Source organism: Artemia sp. Qi Xiang Cuo, chromosome 4 (assembly GCF_049724085.1).
Source record: "Artemia sp. Qi Xiang Cuo chromosome 4, ASM4972408v1, whole genome shotgun sequence".
Classification (NCBI taxonomy): domain Eukaryota; kingdom Metazoa; phylum Arthropoda; class Branchiopoda; order Anostraca; family Artemiidae; genus Artemia; species Artemia sp. Qi Xiang Cuo.
The window spans coordinates 60,232,564-60,258,987 of record NC_142797.1 but is presented as its reverse complement, the minus strand read 5'-3'; the positions used below and the strand labels follow the sequence as shown (position 1 = coordinate 60,258,987).

The following is a 26,424-nucleotide window of genomic DNA, read 5'->3' as shown; positions in this document are numbered from 1 at the left end:
CGTTGTGTTATGTTTCCTCGCATTGTCAGGCGTAGCCAGTGTGGTCTCAGGAATTACCTACAACAAGCCTATTAAAACTTTACCAAACACCATAGCAGGTTACATCTGGATGAATTAAGATAAGATATATTTCAACAACAAAATAGTAAACAACATTCAACAGTACAATCTTCAGACCCCACAAAGGCTAAATAGTCTGTAAGGAGGGAGATTATGAAATACAACTCTTAACATTAAACTAATTTATATAATTAGTAGAACATTTACTCATAAAAATGGAGAAAGAAGAAAAAAGAGACCGAAGGAGAGGGAGAAAGAGAGTTCATTAAATAAGCTTTATGACATCTGTAATTGACCCCAAGGGTTAAACTAAAATAATAAACAAATAGAAAGAAAAGAAAAGGTTAAGGTGATTTGATGGTTAAGGTGAACTTCAACATACAGATCGTCGTAACGAACTGTTTAAAAGGAGTGACTCATGCAAACAGCAACAAAAACTCTAAAAAAAAAGAGGGTCGAATAGGACTATTTACGTCAAATAAATACTTAGAATAAAAAAATAAATACTAATAATCAAACAAAATTAAATAAATACTAATCAAATAAATGGAAACCAAACACGTTTTTATAAGTATTTTGAAGGTGTTTTTTGATAGGTTGGATGAATAACCTTAGGGAGACCAATTAATGTTGAGTAGCCTTTTTCCCATATTCCATTCTGAAGAAGCTAAGATATCGTTTGTTAAAACTAATTTGCTAACCTTTTAGTTAGAACAAAGAGAGAGGAGGAGCTACAAAAAATTTCTTCTAAGAACTAAATTGTTTTTGAATATCATTCAAGTATGTTCAAATTGGTTTGCCGAGCCTTTTTGTGTATCAGCAATGGTGATCCATAATTATTGCAAAAATAATAAAAAAAAAAAAAATTCAAAACTAAAAAAATAAACTTGAAAACAAGAGGGTACTACCGACCAATAATAAAAATTCCCTAATTAAAGATTTTTAGAAAAATATGATGCTGAAAATGTGGATGGTTGATAGAAAACTTCCAAAAATTTTCAGAAATTGCCTATTATAAGGAAAACACTTCACAGACTGTTAAAACCAAACTTGTACTTTGTCAAAAAATCCCAGGCAAAAGGTTTTAAATGAAGTAAAAGCCACCGACAAGGCTAAGTACACCATCTCAAATAAACACCATAAAATATTAAAATGAGTAAAAATTTCAATTTCTCAGAATTGGCTCACCACCCTCCCTTACATCATTAATTTCTTTTCCAAACAGAACAACTAATTTACCTGTTGGGCGACAGGAAATATATTCAACTTTTTTAACAGCTGTCCTTCTGCAGACTGTAAGAATTTCAGTAAAGAAAACAGGGCATGCCAAAGATCACGCCACTGATAATTGATTCTAACTTTGCATCGTTTCTGGTAACAAATGAGACGGACAATTATCCCCAGAGCTAATTCATACAGATCCACTGGAAATTTCTTAAGTAGATGCGTAACAATGAATTCGATGACTAAATCTAGAATGCATAAAAATTTATCACTAAAGCAAATAATTATCTAAATAAACATAAGTTACACACATTTTTACACTAAAGAAAAGTAGTTTTTGGGAAGAGTTGATACTTGGTAAGCCGATAACTTCGTAGCCAAGTGTCAAAACACTATACATGCCGGCTTCATTATCAGTTACTTTGGAATTATTTTTCGACAAGTATTTGAGGATATGAGCACTTTCATCGCTTGAAAATAGTTTATCAATATATTTTTGAATGGTCAAATACAATTATTACTTAAACTTTAGATATTTAGGATTATTATTAGATTTAGACTTTTTTTTTTACTGCAAAGTAATAGACTCATAGACTCATAGACTCATTTATTTATAAACAACTATCGTAGCCGTGGCCGAAGCCCCGACTAAATGGCGCTGTTTAGTACATTACATAAAACTGGTCACTGGCGGTTTAAATAACTGACAAAAAAAGGCACGAAAGAATTGCTGTGACGGGTTGTTCGACACTTTGGCGGCACTAGTTGATTTTTATGGCGGGTGTTGGCGGTGATAGGTGCAGGTGGGGGAAGCAACGAACGGTGTTTCTCGGACGAAAGAAGGGACTGCCCAAAATTGCACATTAACTGTAAGCGCCTATCACGCAACGTTGGCAGTCGTAAGGTACTAAGGGCAGCCTCATAAGAGTTGTATTTCGGGCCTAGTATCACTTTCACTGCCCGTTTTTGAATGGCTTCCAGATCTTCACTTTGGTGTTCAATATTATGAGCCTGAGGGCCCCACACAGGACACGCATATTCAAGGATTGGGCGCACATACGTGACGTAAACCATCTTCAGCTGACTGTGTGAGAAACCCAGTCGGCGCATGGTAATTAGCGACTGTAATGCGTAACTACCTTTTTTCACCAGACCGGCGATGTGCGCGCTAAATGAACAGTCGTCACTGAAAGTAACCCCGAGAATCACTGAGGTTGAGGTAGTAGGGTACCAAGGAACCGGGCATGAGAGGTCACGCTTAAGCGGATTAAACCTCATGACTTTTGTTTTATTCATATTAAGCTGGAGGTCGTTAATGCTACACGCCTCAAGAAAGGAGTTCCTGATCTCACTGCTGAACTGGGGATACACGGCTGACTTTTCAGCAAGATATTTCAGAAGTAGGGAGAGATCGTCCACGTATTTGAATCTGTCTTCAAACTCGAGGATAATGTAGTTAATTACCGCTAAAAACAAAAGAGCTGCCAGCTTAGTGCCTTGTGGTGCGCCACACGTTAGTTCAGCCCACTCAGAGTTTAAGTCACTAGGGAAGAGAGCATAGACACACTGACAGCGGTTACGCAGGAAGTCAACAACTAAGAGCAAAATATGCTTCCTAGCGCCCATCTTTTTGAGGTTATTTGCTGCTGTATAGTGGCGGATCAAGTCAAAAGCCTTACGATAGTCGACTAAAAGCAGGTCAACGAGGCTCCTGCCTTTGTCCAACCACTCGGTAATCAGGTGGTAGAGACGTACTAGATAATGCGTCGTACTACTCCCTTTCAAGCAGCCGTACTGAAACGGATCTAGGGCTGGCTGAACTTGGGCTAGGAGCTCTCTATAAATAAAAGATTCAGTCACTTTAGCCATATTAGGCGTAATAGAAATCGGACGCAGCTGATTGCAGGACTTCGGGTCTTTGACTTTAGGTAAGACGCGGACGTAGGCTTTTTTCCAAGCACTCGGGAATTTGTGCTCCTTGAACGACTGATTGATCACTGATGAGAGTGGTTTTGCTAAAAACATAGAATATTCTCTTAAAAGTTTAACTGGCAATTCTCCTGGGTAAGAAGCACAGTTGCTTTTTAACTTTTGAAGTTCTTTATACACCGCGAACTCGGATACTTCAACGATTGTATCTTCAGAGACGTCAGCAATGAGGGCTTCGATTTCGGCTTCGGTGAAGGACGGGTGAGTAGTACAGATTGAAGTGAAAAAGGCGTTCACTTCGGCTGATTTTATCAGCGTTTTGTCGTCTTTCTGTATCTTAATTTCACTGGTGGTACGTTTACCGGTAAGACGCTTGACTTCAGAGTGCCACCTACGGGGCTCACCTTGAAGGAGAGGCGAGACTTTGTCATGAACGTACCTTTTCTGCGCTGCTCGTAACAGTTTAACAATGCGGTTACGAAGTTTGTTTGCTTGAACAATATCCCCACTGCGATGTAACTGGCAGCGAGTTAAGATAAGCTTCTTTAGATCGGGTGTTACCCAAGGTTTGTCAGTATCACTAACAGTTATTTTTCTCTCAGGGAAATGTTCGTGATATTTACATGACAGCAAAGAGTTGAAAGTATCAACTTTCTGGTCGATATCTGTCATAGAGCAAATCTCATCAAAGTCAAACGTCCCAATCCACTGTCCAAAGGAACGAATTGCCTCTTTAGTCATAGGTCGAGTGGTAATTTTTACTTTACGTGGTGCTGGAAGGCCAACTTTGGCCTTCCAAAGAAGTGTGTTATGGTCAGAGTTATGCAACGGACCGAGAGAGAAGGGTACTTCGTAATAATCGGGAATGTTCGTGAAAATAAGATCTAATATACTACCACTGACGTGAGTAGGGATTGAGACAACTTGCTTGAGGTCAAGCATGCTGGAGACCCATGCCTTATTAGTCTGATTGAAATCACCAGCGATTACAAAAGCAGGCGCTGCGTGTTTGCGGCGTAGGTCATCAGTGCAGTTTTGGATATACTGGATCAGTTCTTTTCTGTTCTTTGCACTTTCGGGGTAGTAAACTGCAGCTACAACCAGGCACGAATATCGCTTTGATAGGCGCTTTGGTTTGCATTCGACCCAAATTACTTCATGGCATGATTCACTGGGCTGACTTAGTAATTTACAAGGTAAGTCTTCCCGAAAGTACAGTCCGACCCCACCGCCTCGTCGGTTAATCCCTCGGTCGCGTCTCGTATTAAAAAAACACTTGTACCCCTTTATATGCCCGGGAAAGGTAATGATGAGAAAGGTATTTTTTTATAATGAATAAATAGTCGGTTGAGAGTCAAAGGGTTGCAGCTGTCTTTTCAAAGGCCTTTTGTTGCCTTTCTTTGGGGATAGTTGCCAGTGATGGTTATTTTATAGTAGCAAGTCATATCACTTCGGTCCATTTCAAAATAAAAAACACACTTTTCTTACTTTTCGAGTTTTCATATTGGTGTTATTTTGTTTAGTATAGTAAACAGATCTCTCCATCTCATAAGATGTATTCATTAATTTAATGATTTGCCGTCTTTAGTTATTGCTAGACTGCTTCTAAACACCAACCTTTTCAAAAGATTGAAAAACACCCTGCTTCAAAATTTTCTTCAAAATTTTCGCATGCCTAAAAATCTGTCAGAACTCCATACACAAAATTCCCCCACAGGTTAATTATTCCCCAAATACCATACCTAATTGAAAAAAACAACAACTATTAAACCTACAGAAAAACATATTTTCTGTTAAAGAATTCCAACTGAAGATTCCAAATTAGCATGTAAATTTGTATTAAAACAGCGTTAAATATTTCATTACTATGTTTCCATTGAAAAAAATTAACTGTTGAAAATAATAAGAAAAACAGACATTTAAAATCATTTCATTCATGAAAAATGTGTTGCTCACAAGAGAGCAATGTTCTTGCATTCTATATATTTATTAAATAAAAAAACAATTTTTTTTAACTGAAAGTAAGGAGGAACATTAAAACTCAAAACCAAAAAAAATTATTCCGTGTACGAAGGGTTGCCCCCCTTCTCAATACCTTGCTCTTAACGCTAAAGGTTTTAGCACTTCAAAAAAAAACTTCCTATTCTAATTAAACGTGTTTCAGCAGCCGTTCTTAAAAAAATAGTAAAAGCAGTCAACTTTTTGCGCAAAGAACAGGGTATTGAGGAGAGGATAACCCCTTCATAAACAGATTAATTTCTGTTCATTTTGAGCTCTACTGTTACTCCTTACTTTCAGTTGAAAATTATTTTTATTTCCATGGAAATTTTTTCCGAAAGATCCAAACACGCAGAAAATAGCGACGGATAATTCCCCTGGAAAATCTCTGCATGCAAAATTGAGTTGGCAATGATAAAATAAGGCAATTAAAATGAATGTCGAATAGAAATTCTATTCTATCACCCGAGCGTAAAATTTCCTCCGGAAAATCCCTCCCACGCAAAGTTCCTTCCCCAAGGAAAATTCTCCCCAAAATTCCCCGCCCCCCCCCGAAAAATGTCGGTATGCGTCTCAATAACAAATACTATATGTAAACAATGTCCAAATTTCATAATATACAGGCTTCTCTCCTCGGACTGCGAAAGGTCATTTTACCCAAAAAGACATAATTATTCGATCTTTCAGCTATACTGAACAAAATGCCTATCTCAAAATTTTGATCGGATAACTTTGGAGAAAAAGGGGCATGGGAGGGGGGCTAGCCCCAATCTTTTTGGTCGCCTAAATAGGGCACTAGAACTTTTTATTTCCGTTTGAAACAACCCTCCCCCGATATTCTGGGACCATTGTTTCAACACAATCACCCCTGAGGGGAATAAAAATAAACAAATAAACACACATCCGTAATCTTTCTTCTGACAAAAAATGTGAACTTCCCCATCTGTGTATATAGTAGCTTGAAACTTTTACAACAGGATTCTCTGATGCGCTGAATCTGATGGTATGATTTTCGTTCAGATTCCTTGACTTTAAGGGGAAGTTTCTCCCTAAAAATCAGTTTGATTGATATCAAAATTCCGTTTTTTAGAGTTTCGGTTACTATTGAGCCGAGTCGCTCCTTACTTACGGTTCGTAACTACGAACTGTTTGATATAAGGTAGATATATAGTGTTTGTACGTTTATATAATTACCCGACTTGTTCTTTTATTCTTTTTTTTTCTTTTATTCTTTATTGTTCTTTTTTCTGCTATTTTCTATTCTTTATATAAGTTAATATACAGCATTTTTTACGTTTATATAAGTACCCGAATTATTCTTTTATTCTTTATTGTTCTTTTGTTTTTTTTTTCTTCTTTATATAAGGTAAATGTATAGCAGTTTGTCGTTTATTTCAGTACCCGAATTGTCCTTATCCTTTATTGTTCTTTTATCTTTTATTCTTTATGTAAGGTAAATAATATATTTCAGTTTGTACGTTTATATAAGTATTCAATTTTTTTGTATTCTTTATTCCAAAAAAAAGGCAGCTAAAAGTTTACGTTTGTAACAATAAAACTTTATAGACTAGAAAATGTTTATTTGCTGCAATAACTTCCAATCATTACCAATTGTCAATATACAAAACAAAAAAACACAAAACCAAGCTAAAATACGAAAAAGCTAAATAAGCAGAAAAAAAAATTCAAAGCAACAAGTGCTACTTCAAGGACAGCATATTTACATAAAAAGAAATTTTATGCAATAAAATCACTGGCTAAGACAGCAAATAAAATACTATATAAAATAATGACTGCTTGTTGAAGGGGAAGTTTTCTCACGAATTTAAATAAACAATAATAACAATAGAAAAAAACGTAGAAAGGGATTTTAGGTCAGCGGAATTCACAGAAGAAAAATATAACATGGATATTCCGTCAGTGGAATGAACAAGAATACCTCAGCCCAAGTGAAACAAAGAAAATGAACACAACAAAACTCCAAAAACATGAAAAGCAGAGCCTAAAGAGAAGAAAAAAAATAGAAAAATAGAGTGGGGAGAACCCAAAATTCAATAACAGATTAGCTTATAAAGCTTCTATAAGCCTTTAATCAGCCAATGTATCATCATCAGACCCTTTTAGTCCTCAGTTTTGTACATTATAAACATACATTTAACTTAGCTGATAGGAAAACTGTACTGAAAGTCCTGTTCTTGTATGGCATACCAGATAAGTATATTAAAACGATTAAGATTATGTGCGAGAATACTGTTGCTGCGATCAAGGTAGGAACTGAGGTTAGTAGTTTGTTTGGTATGGAATCAAGAAATAAGCAGGGCTGTGTGCCATCTCCGTTTATATAGACAGTTGATGAACTCTGTCCTAAAAAAATGGCAAAAGCTATGGGAGAACATCGAATCGAATCGGAAAATAAAACTCTCATAGAGTTAGACTTTGCAAACAACTTGAGTGTCCTAGAAAAATACAAGGAAACTGAACGAATTATCAGAGGTTTCGAGAGTTTAGGGCGCGAGAATGGGTTTGAAAATTAATACTAGGAAGACTAAGTTGCTTAGATTACGAATAAATGGGGATAAAGAAGTGATGTTAAAAAGGATAAAAATGATAACGTTGAGCTAAAGCTGCTGCATAGGGCGTTGAGTCGATTTTCAGTTGCTGGGTCTTTCTTACCAGGAAAATAGGCAAGCTTGTCAGGCCAGCCTTGCTTCCCGTATTGCCAAGTAGAGCATCAATCCACTGTGCTACAACAAGGTTAAGTGAGGTTAGGTAACAAGGAAATCGATCAAGTGAATAGCTTCACTTAGATGGGAAGTATTATTAGTAAATATGGTGGAGGCAGTGAAGACGCATAAAGTAGAATAGCCAAGGTGCAGTCATGTGCAGTAGAATAGCCAAGGTGCAGGGTTTTCACAGTTGAAACACGTTTGGAAGAAAGGGAAGATGTCTGCGAATGAAGCTTAGAATATTACACATCACAACAGCAACTCATATAAGAAAATTAAAACAAATTTTCTTGTGAATTATTATCGCTTCTAATCAACAGTTATACCAAACCAATCCTGCTCAACTAATCCTCAGGGCTATACTGTGGTGTTCTCCTCCTCATAGTATAGTGCAGACGGTTTGATATCATTCCATTTTACCTTCTTGCCTTAGTTTTGTTTTTCTCTGTTTAAAGCTTTTTCCAATAGGCAATGTTTAGAAGTCCTCCAAAAAAAATGTCCCCCCAGATCCCAAATCAAATTCCAGTGAATGTGCCATAGTGAAAGATACCCATCTTGGCTGGTCAAGCACACTTTCTCAAAGTTCAAATGATAGCTCCAATTCGGAGAATAGGACAATGATAAGTGTAGGGGCTAATGTAACTATAAATGATGATAATGGGTTTCAAGAGGTCCTATCTAGAAGTTTTAAAACAAGGAACCAAATTTCCCCAATTAAAAGCATTTCGCCTCTCCCTGCCCAAGATCCTCCCTCCAAAAACTTAGGAATTTACCTTAAAATTACTCCCACTACCCCCTTTGAAATAAAAATGATCACTGCAATAAGAGTTGCAATTTTTAAATTGCTAAAATCAATGTTCTCTCTTAACATTAACCGTGATGGATATCTGCTAATAGCTGTAGAAGATCAGAAATCAGCGGATACAATAATTAACCTAAAATCCCTTCCGAATACCCAAATTATTGCATCTAATTGGAACCCAAAACAATCACCAACAAAAATAGTAGTTCATAAGGTTCCCCAAGAGATATCTACTCAGGAGTTGAAAGAAGGCCTCTCAGATAGGGCTTAAAACACAATCCCAGTTGAGGATGTTACCCAACTTGGAAAACCCAACTCTAATGGCCTAAAAACTAGTAGATCCTTCTTATTCACACTGAAGGATAAAATTGATATCCCAGAAAAATTATTCCTATTTGGGCAAATCAAACCACACAAGGAATACAAACCTAAGCCTATTCAGTGTCAGAAGTGTTTCAAACTGGGACACACAACAAACAAATGCAATGAAATTCTCCAAGAGTGTAGTAATTGTAAATCTTTCCATCCTAAAGAGCTGAGAACTTGCAACAACACTCAGCCTACATGCATCAATTGCAAAGGCCCACATGAATCTACAAATAAATCATTATGCCCTGCATACAAGAAAAGAGCTCTAACACTTCAAATATCAACAGAGAAGGCCATCCCATACCCCTTTGCAGCCATGGAAGCAAATGCTGCCCAACAATACCAAATAAAGCCTGTAATGAAACCAACCAAAACCCCCCCGTCAAACGCCCCCAAAGCATCCAGCCCCCCCTATCAAACACCATCTTCTAAGCCCCCTCGCTCAATTCCCTATCAGAAGCAATCACCAAGCCAACAAGCCTCCTTGTCCGGTGAGATGAGGCCAGCCTGGCCCTCCCTCCCAAGAAGAAGCAAACCAGAAACACTACCAGGAATCAATCCATTAACCAACAAACAGGATGCACTACCAAAACTGCAATCCCCAAATATATGCTTATTCATTCTAAACTGTAATGCAGTTCAGGCCATGAACATACATCAACTACAGAAAGCAACAATTATTGCAGAATTGGCAAAATTTACATCCCAGATGATATGCTCATTCAACCAAAAAAAGATCTTGCTTTACTCTTAACAAAGCTGAACATTGATACACATCCATATGAAGAATAAATCAACAACACAACATTTATCAATACTCCAATGGAAAGTAAGATCACTCACAGAAAATAAGCTAAATGAACTAACATCATTTATGAATAATAATTCAATTAATATTGCTTGCCTCCAAGAAACTCATTTAACCCAAAATCAACACATTAAGTCTCTGGGATATACTATCCTGAGAAAGGATAGATCTTCAGAGAGAAAAGGAGGTGGTGTAGCTTTATTAGTTAATAATAATATAAAATTTTGGGGCATCAATTTTCCAGATTTTGAAAATGATGTTGATGTAATTGGTATAAGTGTTTGGCTGAATAATTTAAAAACTTACATAATAAGCTTTTATAACCCTCATGGCCAAACTAAAGATGCCAAGGATTTCTTTAATTATATAAATAATTCTAATATGTTAAAAAATATCATTATTTGTGGAGATTTCAATGCCCACAGCCTTTTGTGGGGGAATAAACCAGCAAATAAAGCTGGTAAATTTATTGAGCATATGACTTCAAATAATAATGAATTAGTTGTTGCTACCCCTCCAAACCTGAATACTTATTTCAACCCCAAAACTGGCAATTTCTCCACAATTGACCTACAAATTGTGTCTTTAAATTTTTTGAACAAAATTTACATAAATAAAATTTATACTCTATGTAAAGACAACTTTGCTATAGTTTGCTCCCTAAATGAACCTGCTGAAACTTTATCTTATACATCAAAATATATCAACACTAAAGCAAATTGGTCTATTTTCCAAAATAAGCTAAATGATGAAATTAAAAGTTTCACCCAAAGTTCATGCATTTCTAACACAACAGTTGACACACATGCTGAAGCATTGACATCTTTACTAATAAATACAGCTAATCATGCTATCCCCAGGACAACACCTAAGAAAACATTCCCTAAACAAATTCCTAAAGCATGGTGGACAAATGAGTGCCTAAATAAATGGAGGATAAAAAAGGCAGGACAGAATTCATAAAAAAACCAACACCTACTACATATTTAAAAAAATTACAAGCAGAATCTAATCTAAAAAGGACTATAATAGATGCTAAATATAAATACTGGAATAATTTTGCAAATAATCTCTCCAGAGAAACAAATGAGCCAATTATACATAAAGTCATAAGCCACATATGTGGGAAAAAGACTTCTCCCAACCCACTCCTGTATGAGCTTATACATAATAATACCCATTATGACAATGATAACGAAAAGGCTAACCTATTTGCAACTCTTTTTGTTAATAAGCTAACATCAAATAATCAAAGCAAGCTGTCCACAATTCCTATGAACCCTACTTACCAACCACGCCCAGGATCCGAGTACATAACTAATCCATTTTCAATCCAGGAATTGAATAATGCAATACATCATATTAGGACCAAAACTAGCAGTAGCTATGACAATATACACCCTACATGGATAAAGAATCTCACACCTTCATACAAACAAGAACTGCTAAATTGTTATAATCACGCTTGGGCATCTTCTAGGTTCCCCAATATATGGAAATGTTCGTCCCTCCTACCAATCTTAAAGAAAAATAAACCAAAAGATAACCCTGAGTCTTATAGGCCCATAATGATTACACCTGTGATGGGGAAAATAATGGAGAAAATGATTTATCACAGACTCCTCTGGTTTGTTGAGAAAAATAACATGATCCCACACACTCAAACTGGATTCAGGAAATGCCACTCCTCAACAGATGCTTTCATTTTGCTAACAAATGCAATAAATGAATCTTTCTAAAAAAAATAACATTCTAGTGGCAGCTTTCCTTGATTTTGAAGGAGATTATGACAATGTGAACCACCAAATCCTTTTAAATAAACTTGCAAACCTTGGAGTACCTCCTAAGCTAGTATCCTTTATTAAATCCTTCATAGAAGTGCGAAGTTTCATTGTTTGTGTTGGTTCAGCCTCTTCATACCAAAAGACAATATCCAAAGGCCTACCTCAGGGAGCAGTTCTCAGTTGCCTCCTTTTTACCCTATATCTCTGAGACATGAACCTACCCCACACGAATCTACAATATGCTGATGATCTGGTGCTATGGTCATCTGGCAACACCTTTCAGATAGCACAGTCAAATCTGCAAAAGTCACTTTTCCAGTTTGAAAAATTCTCTCAACATTCAGATTTACCCATTGCACCCACCAAGTCAAAAATAATCCAATTTCACCGGAAGCGAAACCATGTTAATGCAAAACTAACTCTAAATAAAACAACTATTCCAGAAGATAATAATATTAATTACCTAGGTCTCATGCTTGACCAAAAACTTAATTTCCACCTCCACATTTCAAACACAATAAAAAAATGTTATAGAAAAGCAAATATACTAAAAAGACTTCTTTCCACACCCTGGGGTTGTAAGGAGAAAACCTTACTCCAGTTTTTTAAATCACCTATAAGACCCCATATTGACTATGGGCTCATTGTCTATGGTGCATGTGCAAAGACCCAGATGCAAAAAATTGAAACAACACAAAATGATATAATACGTCTCATATTTGGTCTTAGGAAACCCACAAGCACCAAGTTTCTGCTTATGGAGAGTGGATTAACAACAATAAGGGAGAGACGTAGCTTTCTCTTGATAAAACATCTTATAAAAATTGAATCAAATAGCTCACACACATTACATAATTGGTTAAGAAATCCAGCCATGTATAGAGGTATTGCAGATGAGTATGCCAATATTCAAAAGAAGTTCCCTGTACCAGCAAAGTCTATTGCACCTACTTTCCCCCAATCCCCTCCATGGAATTGGTCATTTCCCATAATAAATACTGAATTTTCAGAATGGAATAAAGATTTAACCCTCATTGCTTTTGTCCAGAAAAAATTTGCAGAACTTAATACAATTACCTATAAAAATCACTTCCAAATATTTGTTGATGGGTCAAAAATGGATGAGAAGGTTGCAAGTGGTGTTTTCCTTCCTCACCTGAAAATTGCAATGGGTGAGAGATTATTTAATAATTTATCTATAATGTCTGCTGAGTTAAATGCCATAATCATGGCATTAGAACACCTTAAGCAAAACCAATCTTTGATTAAAAATTCGAATAATATTATCATCTAGTCCGACTCTGTATCAAGCCTTGAGTTGCTGGCCTCAGCTCCTCAATATAAGTTGGACATTGACACTTCTCATTGTCTCAGTATTATTGATAATCTTGCTTCAAGTGGCATAAAAACTTACTTTCAGTACATTCCTAGCCACTCTGGCATAAGTGGTAATCATCAGGTTGATGAAATAGCAAAAAATGCTATAAATATTGACCAGCCAAGTGGGAGACCAATCCCAATTTGAGATATTTACCGATGGAGGCTATCAGATATTAATTTTAATAAGATTAATCCTATCCTCTCCCCTTTTCCCAATAAGTATCTTTCTAAAATTTATCATAGAATTCGTTCTGGAACAAATGGACTAAATTTCCTTGCATTCTCATATAAGCTTTCTAATTCAAATGGCTCAATTCCCCTGTCCCCTCTTTGCAGGCATTGTAATATGAATAATGAAACAATTGACCATTGCCTATTTGAATGTAATATGCTGACGTCTGCACAACATACCTTGCTTTGTAAACTGTTAAAATACTTTAAACACCACAAAATCCCACTATCAGCCAAGAGCCTAGCCAACTATACCTGCACATAGAGCATAGAAATCGACATCTATCATCTTATATTTGAACTCCTAGAGTCAAAAGATCTGCTGAAAGATATCTGAATATATCTAATAAATATGAGGCAATCAAGCCAGTAGCTCTGTAGCCCACAGAGTGAAGCAAAAGGAAAAGGGCTAAATAGTTTTAATGAAAAGCCCGCCTGATGTTAAATAGAATAAGAAGAAGAAGAATATTGAAAGCGACGGTAATATCATGGTTCTAAAGCGTGGGCGCTTCGAAAGGCAGAGGAAGATTTGTTAAATGATTTCCAGAGGAATTGTCTAAGGATAGTGTTAAAAATTCGTTCGCTGAATCATTTAGAAACAATAATCTGTACGAAAACTTTGGTTACATGCTACTTTCTCAGTTTTTAATGTAAGAAAAGCTTACGGAAGGTGTCAAAAATTGTGGTTTTCCCAAATTGCCAAAAATTGTGCTTTTCAGCATCCATATGGGGCCAAAGAAAAAGCCATATGGGGCCAAAGTCCCCTATAGGGTCGGGAGAAGTCATAAGGGAAGATGTAAAGGGAACTAGAACTTAATAGGAGGGATTAGAGAGTGAAGCTTTTCAATGAAACAGGCTGAGGAGGGGGGTCCTCAGCTGTATTGACCTCAAGCCGTTTTGTGCTGCAGTGAGTCCTTGGTGTTAGTAGCAATTTTATCTCTTAAAAATTCAAGAAAAAAATAAGAAATAACATGTTGGCAGCAAAAAGTCATGAAGCAACATAAAAAATAAACACTGATTTAAAAAAGCAATTGGTCTCACCAGTCAAACAAGATTCAAAAGAACCTTACCCAAAAGTGCAGATACAATAGGTCTGGCAGGTACCACTGGATCCCCAACAATCTTTCTGTGTCGCATCACCGCTTTGTGAATTTGTACTTGGAATACAAGGTTTGGATCATGCATCAGTGAATTAGCATAATTATCTTCAGTTACAACAGTCAATACAATCAATGACAGTTTTGTACTAGTCAGTGATACATCATGCTTTACATCTTGCATGATGACAGAACTAAAATAAAATTGAAAGCAAAAACTAAATAAAACTGAAATGAAAACTAACGATATCTTCATTAACACGCAATTTACAAGCTTTTAAAAAAGCGTAAATTACCCACTAGAGCTACGACTACAAAGTCAGCGAATATGAATGAGGTCAAATAATTAAAAATTATTTCAGCCATTTCTTCACTAAACAATAAAACAAATAGGGAAAAATAACTATTCAAAAAGTATTTGATAAAATATATGAGCAAAACGCTTAAAATTGGATTTATTTTTTCATCACATTCTTTGATATATTTTTTAACCATAATTCAAAGCCGAAAACCAACACAGCTTTTTGCTCCTGTGTTGGCTTTAAGGGTTTTGGCTCCCATGACTTTTTTTCTTTTTTTGCACACCTAAGACAACTAAGTGGATGTTCAGCAAAAACATACGCAATAATTCCCTTTTACCTATATTACTGGCCTAAGGTTCTGCATATCCTTTTTAATTGCAGCTTTTTCTGGCATTCTTTGCCTACAACTCTTTTGGAGTATTATATTCCTAATTATCTTTTCATCTTAAATTACCTATATTTTAAAAGTCATATATTTTTTTTAATAGCTTTATTTGTTCTTTAATTATCCTCCAAATCCCTTTATCAGATAATCATTCGACATATGGGGTAGACTGTAAGCGAAAGATATCCTTGAAGGCCCATTTTGGAACTTCGTAAAATTAAGTTTCGTAACTTAATTTCGATATATAGATTATTTCTGTTTCTAGTTTTAATATATTAGTATAGTAGGCAAATACAAACTAATCAACTGTTGTCAATTTTGATTATATTTACTTACTTACTAAAAATAATCAAAGTTTTACGACAAACTTAAATTTATTTTGAAAAAAAAACTTTACATTTCAAATGAGTCCCCGACCTTAATATTAGGTTGCATATCTAATAATTTATGCTTCCATTATTGCTTAATTTGTACGATAGTTTCATTAAAGACATTACAGGAACTCACGATCACTTCAAATTAAATACTTAGATTATAAACATTTCAGCTTATTTAGTAGGTAAATATAGGAAAATCAACTTACAAATTAAAGTTAACATTCAAGTTTCAAGACAACACCAAATTTCGAAAAAAGTACATTTAATACTTGACCAAATTTAAAAATTTTTAGAAGAATAGTCCATGCGTACTCCGTTCAATACTAACCTGAGAAGCCTAAAAGAAAACTAATGAAAAAAATTTTGGCTTCAAAAAGCCACGCAGACGGGAAAGCATTCCGTTTTCAGAAATTTTCTAACTTAGATTGGCCGATAATTAGCTAGAAATCTCGAAAGACAGATTTACAAGTCTTGTTAAAGGAAAAAAACTTGAAGAAAGAACGAATTTGACTACCTTAGTGGGTATACAATCAGGAACAGAAGACGCTGAACCTTTTCAATTTCCTAACAAACTGGTCCTACTACCATCGACGTCGGGCAAGTTCGAAAAAGATACGATTTTAAATCATTTTTAGAAGAAGAGGAGTTCACTGAAGAAGCAATCTTTTCCGGAACCAAGCATGAGCCACCAAACTTGGAGGGACACGAGGAGACGGAGGCGATGGCTTAAGGACGGAATCGATCAAGCAATCTTTTCCGGAACCAAGCACGAGCCACCAAACTTGGAGGGACACGAGGAGACGGAGGCAATGGCTTAAGGACGAAATCGATCAAGCAATCTTTTCCGGAACCAAGCATGAGCCACCAAACTTGGAGGGACACGAGGAGACGGAGGCGATGGCTTAAGGATGGAATCGATCAACAGCGAAGTTTCCCAAATATCCTTTAAACATATCAGCAGTTCATGAAAGTAATACAGAGATTAATTCTCCTGAATCAAAGAATTACAAAAACAGGATTATGGATTTTGAAACACTGAAGGCGAACAGCAGCTGTACTTGACAATTAACTCGTTGACTTGTAAGATATCTAATGTTATGTTTCCTTCTCCAGCTTTTGAAAAGGCCTGGGTTCATTCATGGATTCAAGCGAGTAAATATTTCAGACCTAGATACAGTGCATACATCGACAATACAAGTTTGAACAAACTCTTAAATAGAATCAAACTGTGAGTGAAAATCCATTACCTTACCAAAAATATCTCATGAGGTTGTTTGCCAACCGGTATCTCGGAAGGGTTAACTCACTCTGACTAAATTTAAAGGCTGCCCAGCCCAAAATAGGGGTCCTCTGACTCACCTTCTTCTTCGAACTGAATACAAAAAAGAGAGGAAAATGGTCCGAAAGATCATTTACTAGTAACCAAATTAAGAAAGGAGAAAATATTGTCAATCAAGGACGCCACAGTCAGCTACACGTGTCAAAATGCACTCTGATGGCGAAGTTCTGGTTGTAAGCAAAGTTGACAGAAAATTTAGTCACTAAGGATGCAAAGTTCTATAAGTTCAAGTTGAAATTTCCCATTATGATAAGCTCAGACGGACGAAATCGCTTTGTCTCCAAAAAACCGTCAAGGATCAAAAGAAACAAAGGGATGTATCAATGTGAGGATCAGTAAACATTAACCAATAATAACGTCTTTTTCTTGCAATTTAGTATCAGTAGATAAGGATTCAAAGACCTCTTCCTGATTCCTTATTAGATCATTTCTGACAGTGTCCAGAGAGTAATTAGATGCATACAAGGCCTCTTGCCATCCTCCACCGATTTATTCACTTTGCCCTAAATCTGGGTATATCCAGCAGTATTTCATCACTAGCACCTATAGAAGGTCCGTGTAGCCTAATAACAGATGACAGTCCAAACAATTTGGCACAACTGATGAATTAATTAATCAAGACCCTGAATACTAATTTGAAGGACTGTCAAACTTTAATTACGTTTAATAATTCATTTGAAACTAAAAATGAAGTGACGACTTTCCAAAGGAGGAAATATCAATTCCTTTTTTTTCATCTTGAACAATAGAATAATTCACAATACTTAAAAAAAAACTAGCGGTTTATTTTGTAGTTATAGTATACAGCCACGAATGGAGCAGAAATCTCTTAAACCAAAGTTGGAAAAGTTCATAATTCCTTCCAACATGGCAAATTAAATTGGTATAACATCTACCCATGCTTGGAATCATTGAAATAATGTCATTAGGACAGCAACTTCACCACGCAGTCATAGCAGCCTTTAAATTACAGTTAAAGTCAGTCATATTCTAAGAGAGAAGTGACGGATGACGATTCATTTTATTGTAAACTTGGATTTTTTTTTCTGCTTTTAACTTTCACTTTCTTCTGGACTTTGAGTTTTTTTTTCGATTTTAACCTCTCGAGTTTTTCTATTAAATCTCGCATGTAAGATTTGCATAGAGATTTGCAAGGTTTTAGATTAGCAATTTTTTATTACGTTTTCGTCTTCATTTACATGTTGAGGACGCTCTATTATTTATACAAGCTAAACCATAGTGATATATTTGTATTCTCTGATTTCCACCTGACTTAAAGTCCCCTTTCATAGTGTTTCCTGATTTGAGTTTGATATGACTCATCACTTTACTTTAACACCCTTCACTCTTAATAAGGAAGAATCTGAAACGGCAGGATACAAACCAATATTCGAGTAGGGTTGCTAATAGACTTGATGAATGTGCAACGTCTTCCACAGTTGGTGTTGGGGTAGCAGATGATCCTAAAAAAAGAGAGTATAGCGTGAAGCAAATTGCTTGTCGCTACAAAATGTCGCTACAAAAGAACAAAAGAGAAACAAAAGAGCAAAATTCAGAAAATGACAATCTCGAAGGCTATTCAGTGCACTAATCAATAAACTAATAAGCATCATAAATTAACCATGTTTTTTCTAATACAATCTTCGTGCCATACTGTATTTCTAATCTATCGGTTAATGAATAGTATATCTTTTAAGAGTAAAAGAAAAGTTTACCACGTCGGCTAGAAATTTCCCAGCTAATATAAAAAGTCAGTAGCAATTGCATGCAAATTTTCTGACTTGAAATTAAAAAGAAAAATTTACCACGAGTTTAGTTACAATTTTTCAAACTATCATAAAAAGTTAATAACAATTAAATGCGTGTTTTCGGAATTGAAAATTGAAAATCAAACTTGACAAAAAAACTGTTAACCCAAATTTGGTTAGAAATTTCCAAGCTAAGATAAAAAGTTAGTAACAATTCCATGCACATTTTCTGAATTGAAAATTGAAAACGGGATCTGAAAAAAAATACCACGAGGTTAGTAAGAAATTACCACGCTCGGATAAAAAAAACTAATAGTAATTACATGTACATTCTATTGCAAACTTAGGAGTTGTTGCAGAAATAAGTTCGAGATGCTATTACTGTACTTAAAAGCAAATACAAATTTTTAAAAAGTGTCATAGTAACAAAACTAGGGATTTTTCTATGATAGTTATTCTCTAAAAGTTCTCTAAAACGCTAAGAGAGTCGTTTTAAGAACTCACCATGGTTATTTTTTTTTTTACTAATTAACAACAGTAATTATGTAAAGAAGGTAAAGGATATACCGTTGGACCTTACAGGCTGTACGGATCTCCCTTTCATGGCCCTTCAACCAGGAAGTGCAAAAGGGGACTGGGGGTAAATTAACAGGTTAAACTTTCAAGTAAGGCGGTGAACGTTGAGAAAAAAAAAACTTCCCGTTATTATTTTTTTATTTCATTTTAATATTGAACGGAAAGGCAGGCTGATCTAAGAAATTACTAATGGCAGGCAATTGACAATCTGCGGCGGAGAACATAAAGAACGAAATATATACTATACCTATGCTGTCATCATGATGATCAGCTTCAATCTCTTCATCAGAAGGAGGTTGTGGAGGCCTTTCATGAGGTTGAATGTAAGCAAAAACAGTGACGAAATTTCTGCTCGAATGTACAGCTTCATATAGGGCAAGAAGTAGAGAATCGTTAGCCCTGAAATTAAAAGCAGGGAAAATTCAGAAGGAAACAGAAGGAAAGGTAGTTTTTAAGAAGAAAAAACCACAACTGAAAAAACATATATATTCTTTTATTTTTAGTTTTACCTTCCGGTTGAAAAGATTTTAGGATGTGACTTTGAAATATTAAAACTATATTTTGTACATTTGATTCACAATTTTTATTACAACCCCACTCGAACTTACATTTTTTTATTATTATTTTTTTTTTTATAGGAACACAGCTCCAAATCAGAGAACCATTAGCCGTGAAATTAAAAAAAAAAAAAAAGTTGAATACGATTCATGGTCCAATATAGCTCCGAAGCTCGACTGAAGAAAAACCTGGCACGACAGAAGAAAAAAGAGTAGAAAATAAAAAAAAATACAGAAAAAGTGTTATAAAAAATAACATACGAGGTTCATTTAGTAACTAAAAGAGAAAACTTTTTGTAGCTCAGAAGCTGTTTATCTAATTAGTACAAAACTTTGACTGCTTTTTAAGACTCCTCCAGCGACATTTATAAGCTTTTCCCGTCAAAAGTCAAGTTTCCCGCGCAGAGCTCTACACGGGAACACGCAACTGAAAGTCAGGTGCAAAATAAGAATCCATCAGTAGAATTCTAACAAATAATGAAGCGTGGATTATACCATACTGAACCGGAATCTAAGCAACATTGCCTATTATAAGCAATACAAAATAAAAATATAAAATAAATAAGCTATTGGAATATAAATAAGCAATTATATGTGTAATTTTACATATAACACAAAGCGTGTTATAATAGTACATAATTTAATGTATTCTATTTATAGGAAAGGCAGTATGGGTGACAGTGATTATACACATGTTCTAAACAATGCTTAAGAGGTTTAGTGAGGGGGGGGGGGTGTTAAACTACATCAAAAGAGACTGTGCAGCCTGGTTGTTAAAAAGGCATATATTCCATATCAAAGCAACCGCTGACAGCATAAATGTAAAACTCACAGGAAATGTTGACTAAATCCAAAGAACTATATGTGTCTAGGTGGTAAAATGGGTAAATATGCAATATCTCAGGAACAACTAATTGTTTCAAGTCGAAACTTTCAGAGCATTTTAAGGAGGTTTTGGACTAAAACATTCGGATTAATATTCCTATCTTCGGTCTTAACTTTCTTCCCAAAGACACCATCAGCGACTTCACAAACTATTTTCGTAAAATTAGTCCATCCATCTTGTACGCTGTCGAATTTTAAATTCTCCAGTTTAGTATTCAACTATTTCCGGAAAGTTTCTCTCAAATTCTCATACCTGAGTCAACGTCATAGCTTCTCGGAAGGCGGTTACCCTTCATAAATTTCAATAAGGTTAGCTGTCTTACCGTCATGTGAACACGATGTTAACTTACGGGCCATTTTATGACAAAATACTGTATTGGTTATAACTAAATTGTTATACCTACATAACTGTAGCAGTCTGTAGCCATTACTGTTTTCTTTTCCTATACCAAATTTAACTAGGCTAGAATACCATCTGTTCCTATATGTACAGGCCTATGCGTTAAAATCTCATAATAAAAACACCATATTTCTACCTGGGACCATGCCTATTTTTTCCTGTAGTTCTAAGATATTCAGTTTTGTTGTTGTAGAAAAAGGAAGAAATTCTACCCTAAGATGGTTTCGACAACCTGCATTACCAGAAATATTGAAGATGTCTAAAATGTAATTTTAATAGACTTTAACTTTTGAAGCAAATTACCAACAGATATCAAACGTAGAAAAGGAAAAGTGATATATAGTAAATAAAATATCTACTAAATATATATTATATAAAAAAAATACTAAAATAAAAAGACAAAATAAGAAAAAAAAAATCGTGACCAGTTCTGAACATATAAAAAGCAGTTTTTTATCACTTTCTCTTTTGAAAGAGACAAAAGCTATTGTCTTCCATAGTCTATTTTGGCTTTTTTTTTCATTTACCAAGGTTCCTTTTCCCTACATTTGTCTCTGTGGAATTCCCTCTGTACAAAAACAACTGACAGTTTTTCAGGGCTAGTATTTCCCGTGGAACAATTCCAAATGGACTTGAAGCGTCTTACAAAGCGGTTATTCAATAATGAATCAAAAAAAATCTCGAGATTTAATGGTACAATCGAATACCATTCTCGGTAGAAAATGAAATAAAAATTGAAAGACTGCGTTAAAATAAAACATGGGCATATTTTTAAAGAAGAGAGGTTGTGGGTAAATTCCCCTCTCGGTAAAACTATAGCCCGAAAAAGCTCTATTTTTATAATCCTTCCCCTCGAGAGCGGAAACCCTTAAAGACCCTCCAAAGAATCGGGCCTATGTAGATTTATGTAATCCAAGCGTCCATGTTCACTTTACCGAAGTTCAAATCAAACCAAAAGGACTGAAATAAATAACACAATTCAAGCATTTGCACATACGCAATTCATTGTATTTTTTTTACCCATCAAAGCAGTTTAGAGTTTACTTCTCATATATAATAAATAATTTTTTACTTCGAACAAACTTCATTGCTATGAATATGTTCCAAATTATCCACAATAGAATCACTCATAATGTAATTAAACTTAAATGAAACTCTCTAACATCATAGTTCATGACACTTATTTACAAATTAAAGATATTATGTGAGTTTTTTATCTATTAATACATTAAATAATTAATTTTTTAGCTAATAAAAAAAAAAAAAAAAAAAAAAAACAGAAGCAAAATTTTAGTCTTGATTTTCCTCGTGTTAACTCCTCATCAAAAATCACAGATCATAAATAAAAGCTTGAAGATTAGCCCAGCGTTTTGAAAGCGATATAGCTAGAAGACTGACTACTTTACAATGTTTCCTAGAGATTTAATCACTATTTCTTGAAATAAAAATTTCAAAAAAAAAAAAAATCCAAAAGTCATTGATATTTAAATGCTCAACTAGCTCACGGGCAGCTAGCTTCCTTTTCTAGGACGAGAAAGAGAATCTTCTAAACTCGCCTAGCCTTGTCCAACTTGCCTCAGCTCTCTACGGCGTTAATCTTCAGTTGAACTTAAGTGTTTTGATAAACTGAATTTGAACTGAATTAACTTCGGCTTCAAATCACTGTCAAACAATTTCAAGAACTCTATCGACCTCCCTAACAATCCTTGATCCGTAGGATACTGTCCATATTATTTAGTTTACCAACGATAAGAAAAAAAGCAGTGGGAAGGTTCAATAATGTGTATTGACCAATATGATTACTGAATGCTCCACGCAGCCTTGAATCGTATATATCTTACTTGAGTTTTTCCATTTTGGTATGTGCTTCTTCAGAAACAAACATGTTACCAACCATTGACGTAATGGAGCTAAGCCAAGAATTCTGAGGTTCCTGTTGCTTTACGACTATATATTTTCGACAAAACTCTTGTAGACCGCTTGAAATAACCTGAAAAAAAATATTTATTTTAATAGTTATCCTGCTTGATAGTATTTGGGAAACAGTATGAAACTAAATTAAACACTACTATTTGTGCCCAGATTTTTAAAAGGGTGTATGTTGTTAAAAATTGCTGAAAATTTTTCTCCAGCATACAAATAGCTGGACAAAATATAAAGTCTTAAAAAAAACGAAAAGATTTAAAGTATTATTTTCTTTTTCCCTAAAAAGACTATATCAACATAAAACGAACAGAAATTAATTAAAAAAACTTTTTCCGCATAATAAGTTTTTCAAAGAAAAGTAAAGAACTCCATTAAACCAAAAATAAGCAAAAATAAAATCAAATAATCTACCAAACGTAAAACTACCACAAATCAGCATCGATAAATAAACGAACCCCAAAACGAACAGAAATTACAATAAATAACCAAGTTAAACTCAAAACGAGCAGAAAATAACATGACTAGGGCTCAAAACCCCTATGCCTTCCCAAGGCCAGAACATAATTTGCACTTTACTGAAAAAAATACAAATGAATGTGCATCGTCAGTTTAATATACATATACTGATATTTAGTAATCAAAATGTTAATATTATTGGATTTGTTAAAGTTATAAAAGTAAAAACATTTAAATTTTTTCAGTAAAGTGCAAATTATATTCTGGCCTTGGGAGGGCATAAAAAAAAGGGAAACACATTTAGAGGCAAATGTTTCTCCGATGAAGGAAAATAAACGAACCTGGGCATATCCATGCAAAACGAGTTCATCATCAACAAGCGAAAGTTTCACCAGATAAGGATTGGCAGCTTCTTGCTTTTTGTAAGTTATTAAAAGCGTGTTGAGCAGAACTACATCACGACCAAACTGTGAACGAGTCTCCGGAAGGGATAGCAACTGTACAAGAATAAATAAAAGGCGGAAAATTAGTGATCAACCAAATATAAACATGACCTAAAAAACAAAAAATCTATAGAACCTTTGGTAGGCTTACACAAGATAACTTTAAATACATCCAGACAAGGTACGTTCTAGAGCAGGTTCAAGGAATGTGAAGAAGCTAAAAAAAAGAAAAGTCAACAAGGGAAAAGGCAAACCAGGCAGACCATGGTCAGACAGGGTCTAGATACCCCCACCCTAATCATTCTTGAATATGAAAAAGGGCGCTGAAGCTTTCAATTTCCAATTGAAAGACTCCCCTCCGAAGTTTCTAAGACCACATCTTCTGTACAGAGTTGCAGGGTGAAAATAATATATTGCAGCTATATTTACTCTTTTTAAACGAGCAACTGCGTAAGTATAATTTTTTCTTGAAAACGGCTATATATATATATATATATATATATATATATATATATATATATATATATATATATATATATATATATATATATATATATATATATATATATATATATATATATATATATATATATATATATATATATATATATATATATATATATATATATATATTTAATTGGCATCCTAGGATCTTCTGACCTAAAAAAAAACTATCTAGATAGGTTGCGAGTTTGAGGAAAGTCGTTTAGAGCCTTAATTTTCGTTTCGTTTAGAGCCTTAATATTCATTTATAAAAAAAAAACAAGAATAGCCTACATGTTACAGCCATAATACTATAAGACTCGCTAATGTCTGGATTAAACTCAAAATGAAACTTTAAACACTGCCGGCGGAAAAACTATAACAAAAAAACAAATAACCAACAAATTTCAACAGGTATTTATACAAAAACATTCCCAATTAGTGACTTTTTTTCCAATTGTTCGTTTTAAAGGTAAGTAACAAAAAGGGTCTGTCCTCACCCAATCATCCAATCGAGACTACGTGCGAAATTCCAACTTTACCTAAAACAATTCTTAGTTTATCAAAAAAAATATTAGAGACCCTGATGTTTCCTTCAGATTTTTTTGGATCACTAGTTTTCTAAGAAAAATGAATTTCCAAATATATAAGATACTTGAAAAAAAAAGCTTTTTTTAGAAAAAAATTCCAAAAATTATGATCTTCTTTTAACAAGTCCGATTAAATGATCTACATATCTTTTAAAGGTTTGCGAGAGAGTAAAAAAAATCAAGGCATCCCGTAGTCTGAAAGGATATGGCAGGTCAACTCAAATTTTTACCCCTTATTCAAAGAGGCATATATCTTTACCAAACAATGGAGTAAGTTGTCTTGTCACAGGTTATTAATCTGATTTTTTATTTTGCCATTTTATAATAATTTTGAATTTTTTTCCTTCTCGCAAATTATCTAGATCGACACTTCCTACATTGATACTGGATTGGATTTTTTTTATTTTAAAGCCTGCAGCCTACAGGTTCACAATTAGTTACATACAATATTTTCAGAAATTATTCCTTTTTGATATATCTTAGCGTAAATTAGAACATATTAGTAATGAAAACCATAAGAGAAAAATAATAAATGAAGAAAAATATGGTTCACTTTTTCTGGCCTTTTTCTATAAACAGTTTGAGTTGTTCTGTAAGTAAACCTGTAAGTAAAAGGTATATCTGCATTATCTCAAGAATGACTAAAAGTATTAAGTTGAAAGTTTCAGAGAATGATGAGAGGGATGTTGAACTAAGCAAGACACTGCGTACATCCAGGCTGTCAACAGGGGTAATCTGCAATGCCTTAGGAACAACTAAGATAGCAAGTTGAAACTTTTAGGCATGTTGAACCAAATCAAAAGACACTAAGTGCATCTAAGTTGCCGAAAGGACGTAGCTACAATATCCCAGGATAAACATTCAGAGTAGCACTGGCTAGAGAGGGCAAAGCGCATAAAGTCGACCGTGGTACAATTATAATCCACTAAAGTGTAAGGTCCAAATGCACCCCTAGTTATCTTGGGAACCAAATAAGATATTGGAAAGTGAATTGAATCAATTGATTGAATGAAATATTGTAGATTGCCATTCCTGGGATTGGCAATCTACAATATTTCATTCAATCGATTGATTCAATTCACTTTCCAATATCTTATTTGGTTCCCAAGATAACTAGGGGTGCATTTGGACCTTACACTTTAGTGGATTATAGTTTTACCACGGTCGACTTTATGCGCTTTACCCTCTCTAGCCAGTGCTACTCTGAATGTTTATCCTTGAACTTCAGTTGAATTTCGTAAATCCTATTACTGATTGGAGTTAGCACGTAGTTACATAAGGACGTTACGAGTTTCTTGATTATTGACGAAGTTCAAAAGTCTTAGGTTGTCAAAAGACAAGTTGCTCTAACAATTTTTGGGATTGATATGAAGAATATAAAGCAATAATTGTGGAAAATGATGGTAAATCTCTTAGACAAGGGCCATGTTTTACTTCTCTTTCTTTCTTAGTAGTGAAATAGAAGCAAAACTTCGGATCTTGTCAGAATAATAGTTGACATGTATATGGTCAGCTGTAGTCAATTAGCCGGGTCCGAATACACTCCAGA

General features: G+C 34.7%; 1 protein-coding gene across 1 annotated transcript in view; it reads right to left on the bottom strand.

The window, feature by feature from the left end:
* The window catches only part of LOC148953291 (armadillo-like helical domain-containing protein 3), a 62,056-nt gene that overhangs the window by 13,844 nt on the left and 21,788 nt on the right, over positions 1-26,424 (bottom strand). Inside the window, exons 6-11 of the mRNA XM_089088467.1 lie at positions 23,701-23,856; positions 22,819-22,967; positions 19,383-19,534; positions 18,196-18,274; positions 14,382-14,602; positions 1,300-1,532 (exon numbers count right to left, since the gene is read on the bottom strand). Coding sequence (XP_088944593.1) covers positions 1,300-1,532; positions 14,382-14,602; positions 18,196-18,274; positions 19,383-19,534; positions 22,819-22,967; positions 23,701-23,856 — 990 coding nt within the window. The remainder of the gene's footprint in view (positions 1-1,299; positions 1,533-14,381; positions 14,603-18,195; positions 18,275-19,382; positions 19,535-22,818; positions 22,968-23,700; positions 23,857-26,424) is intronic.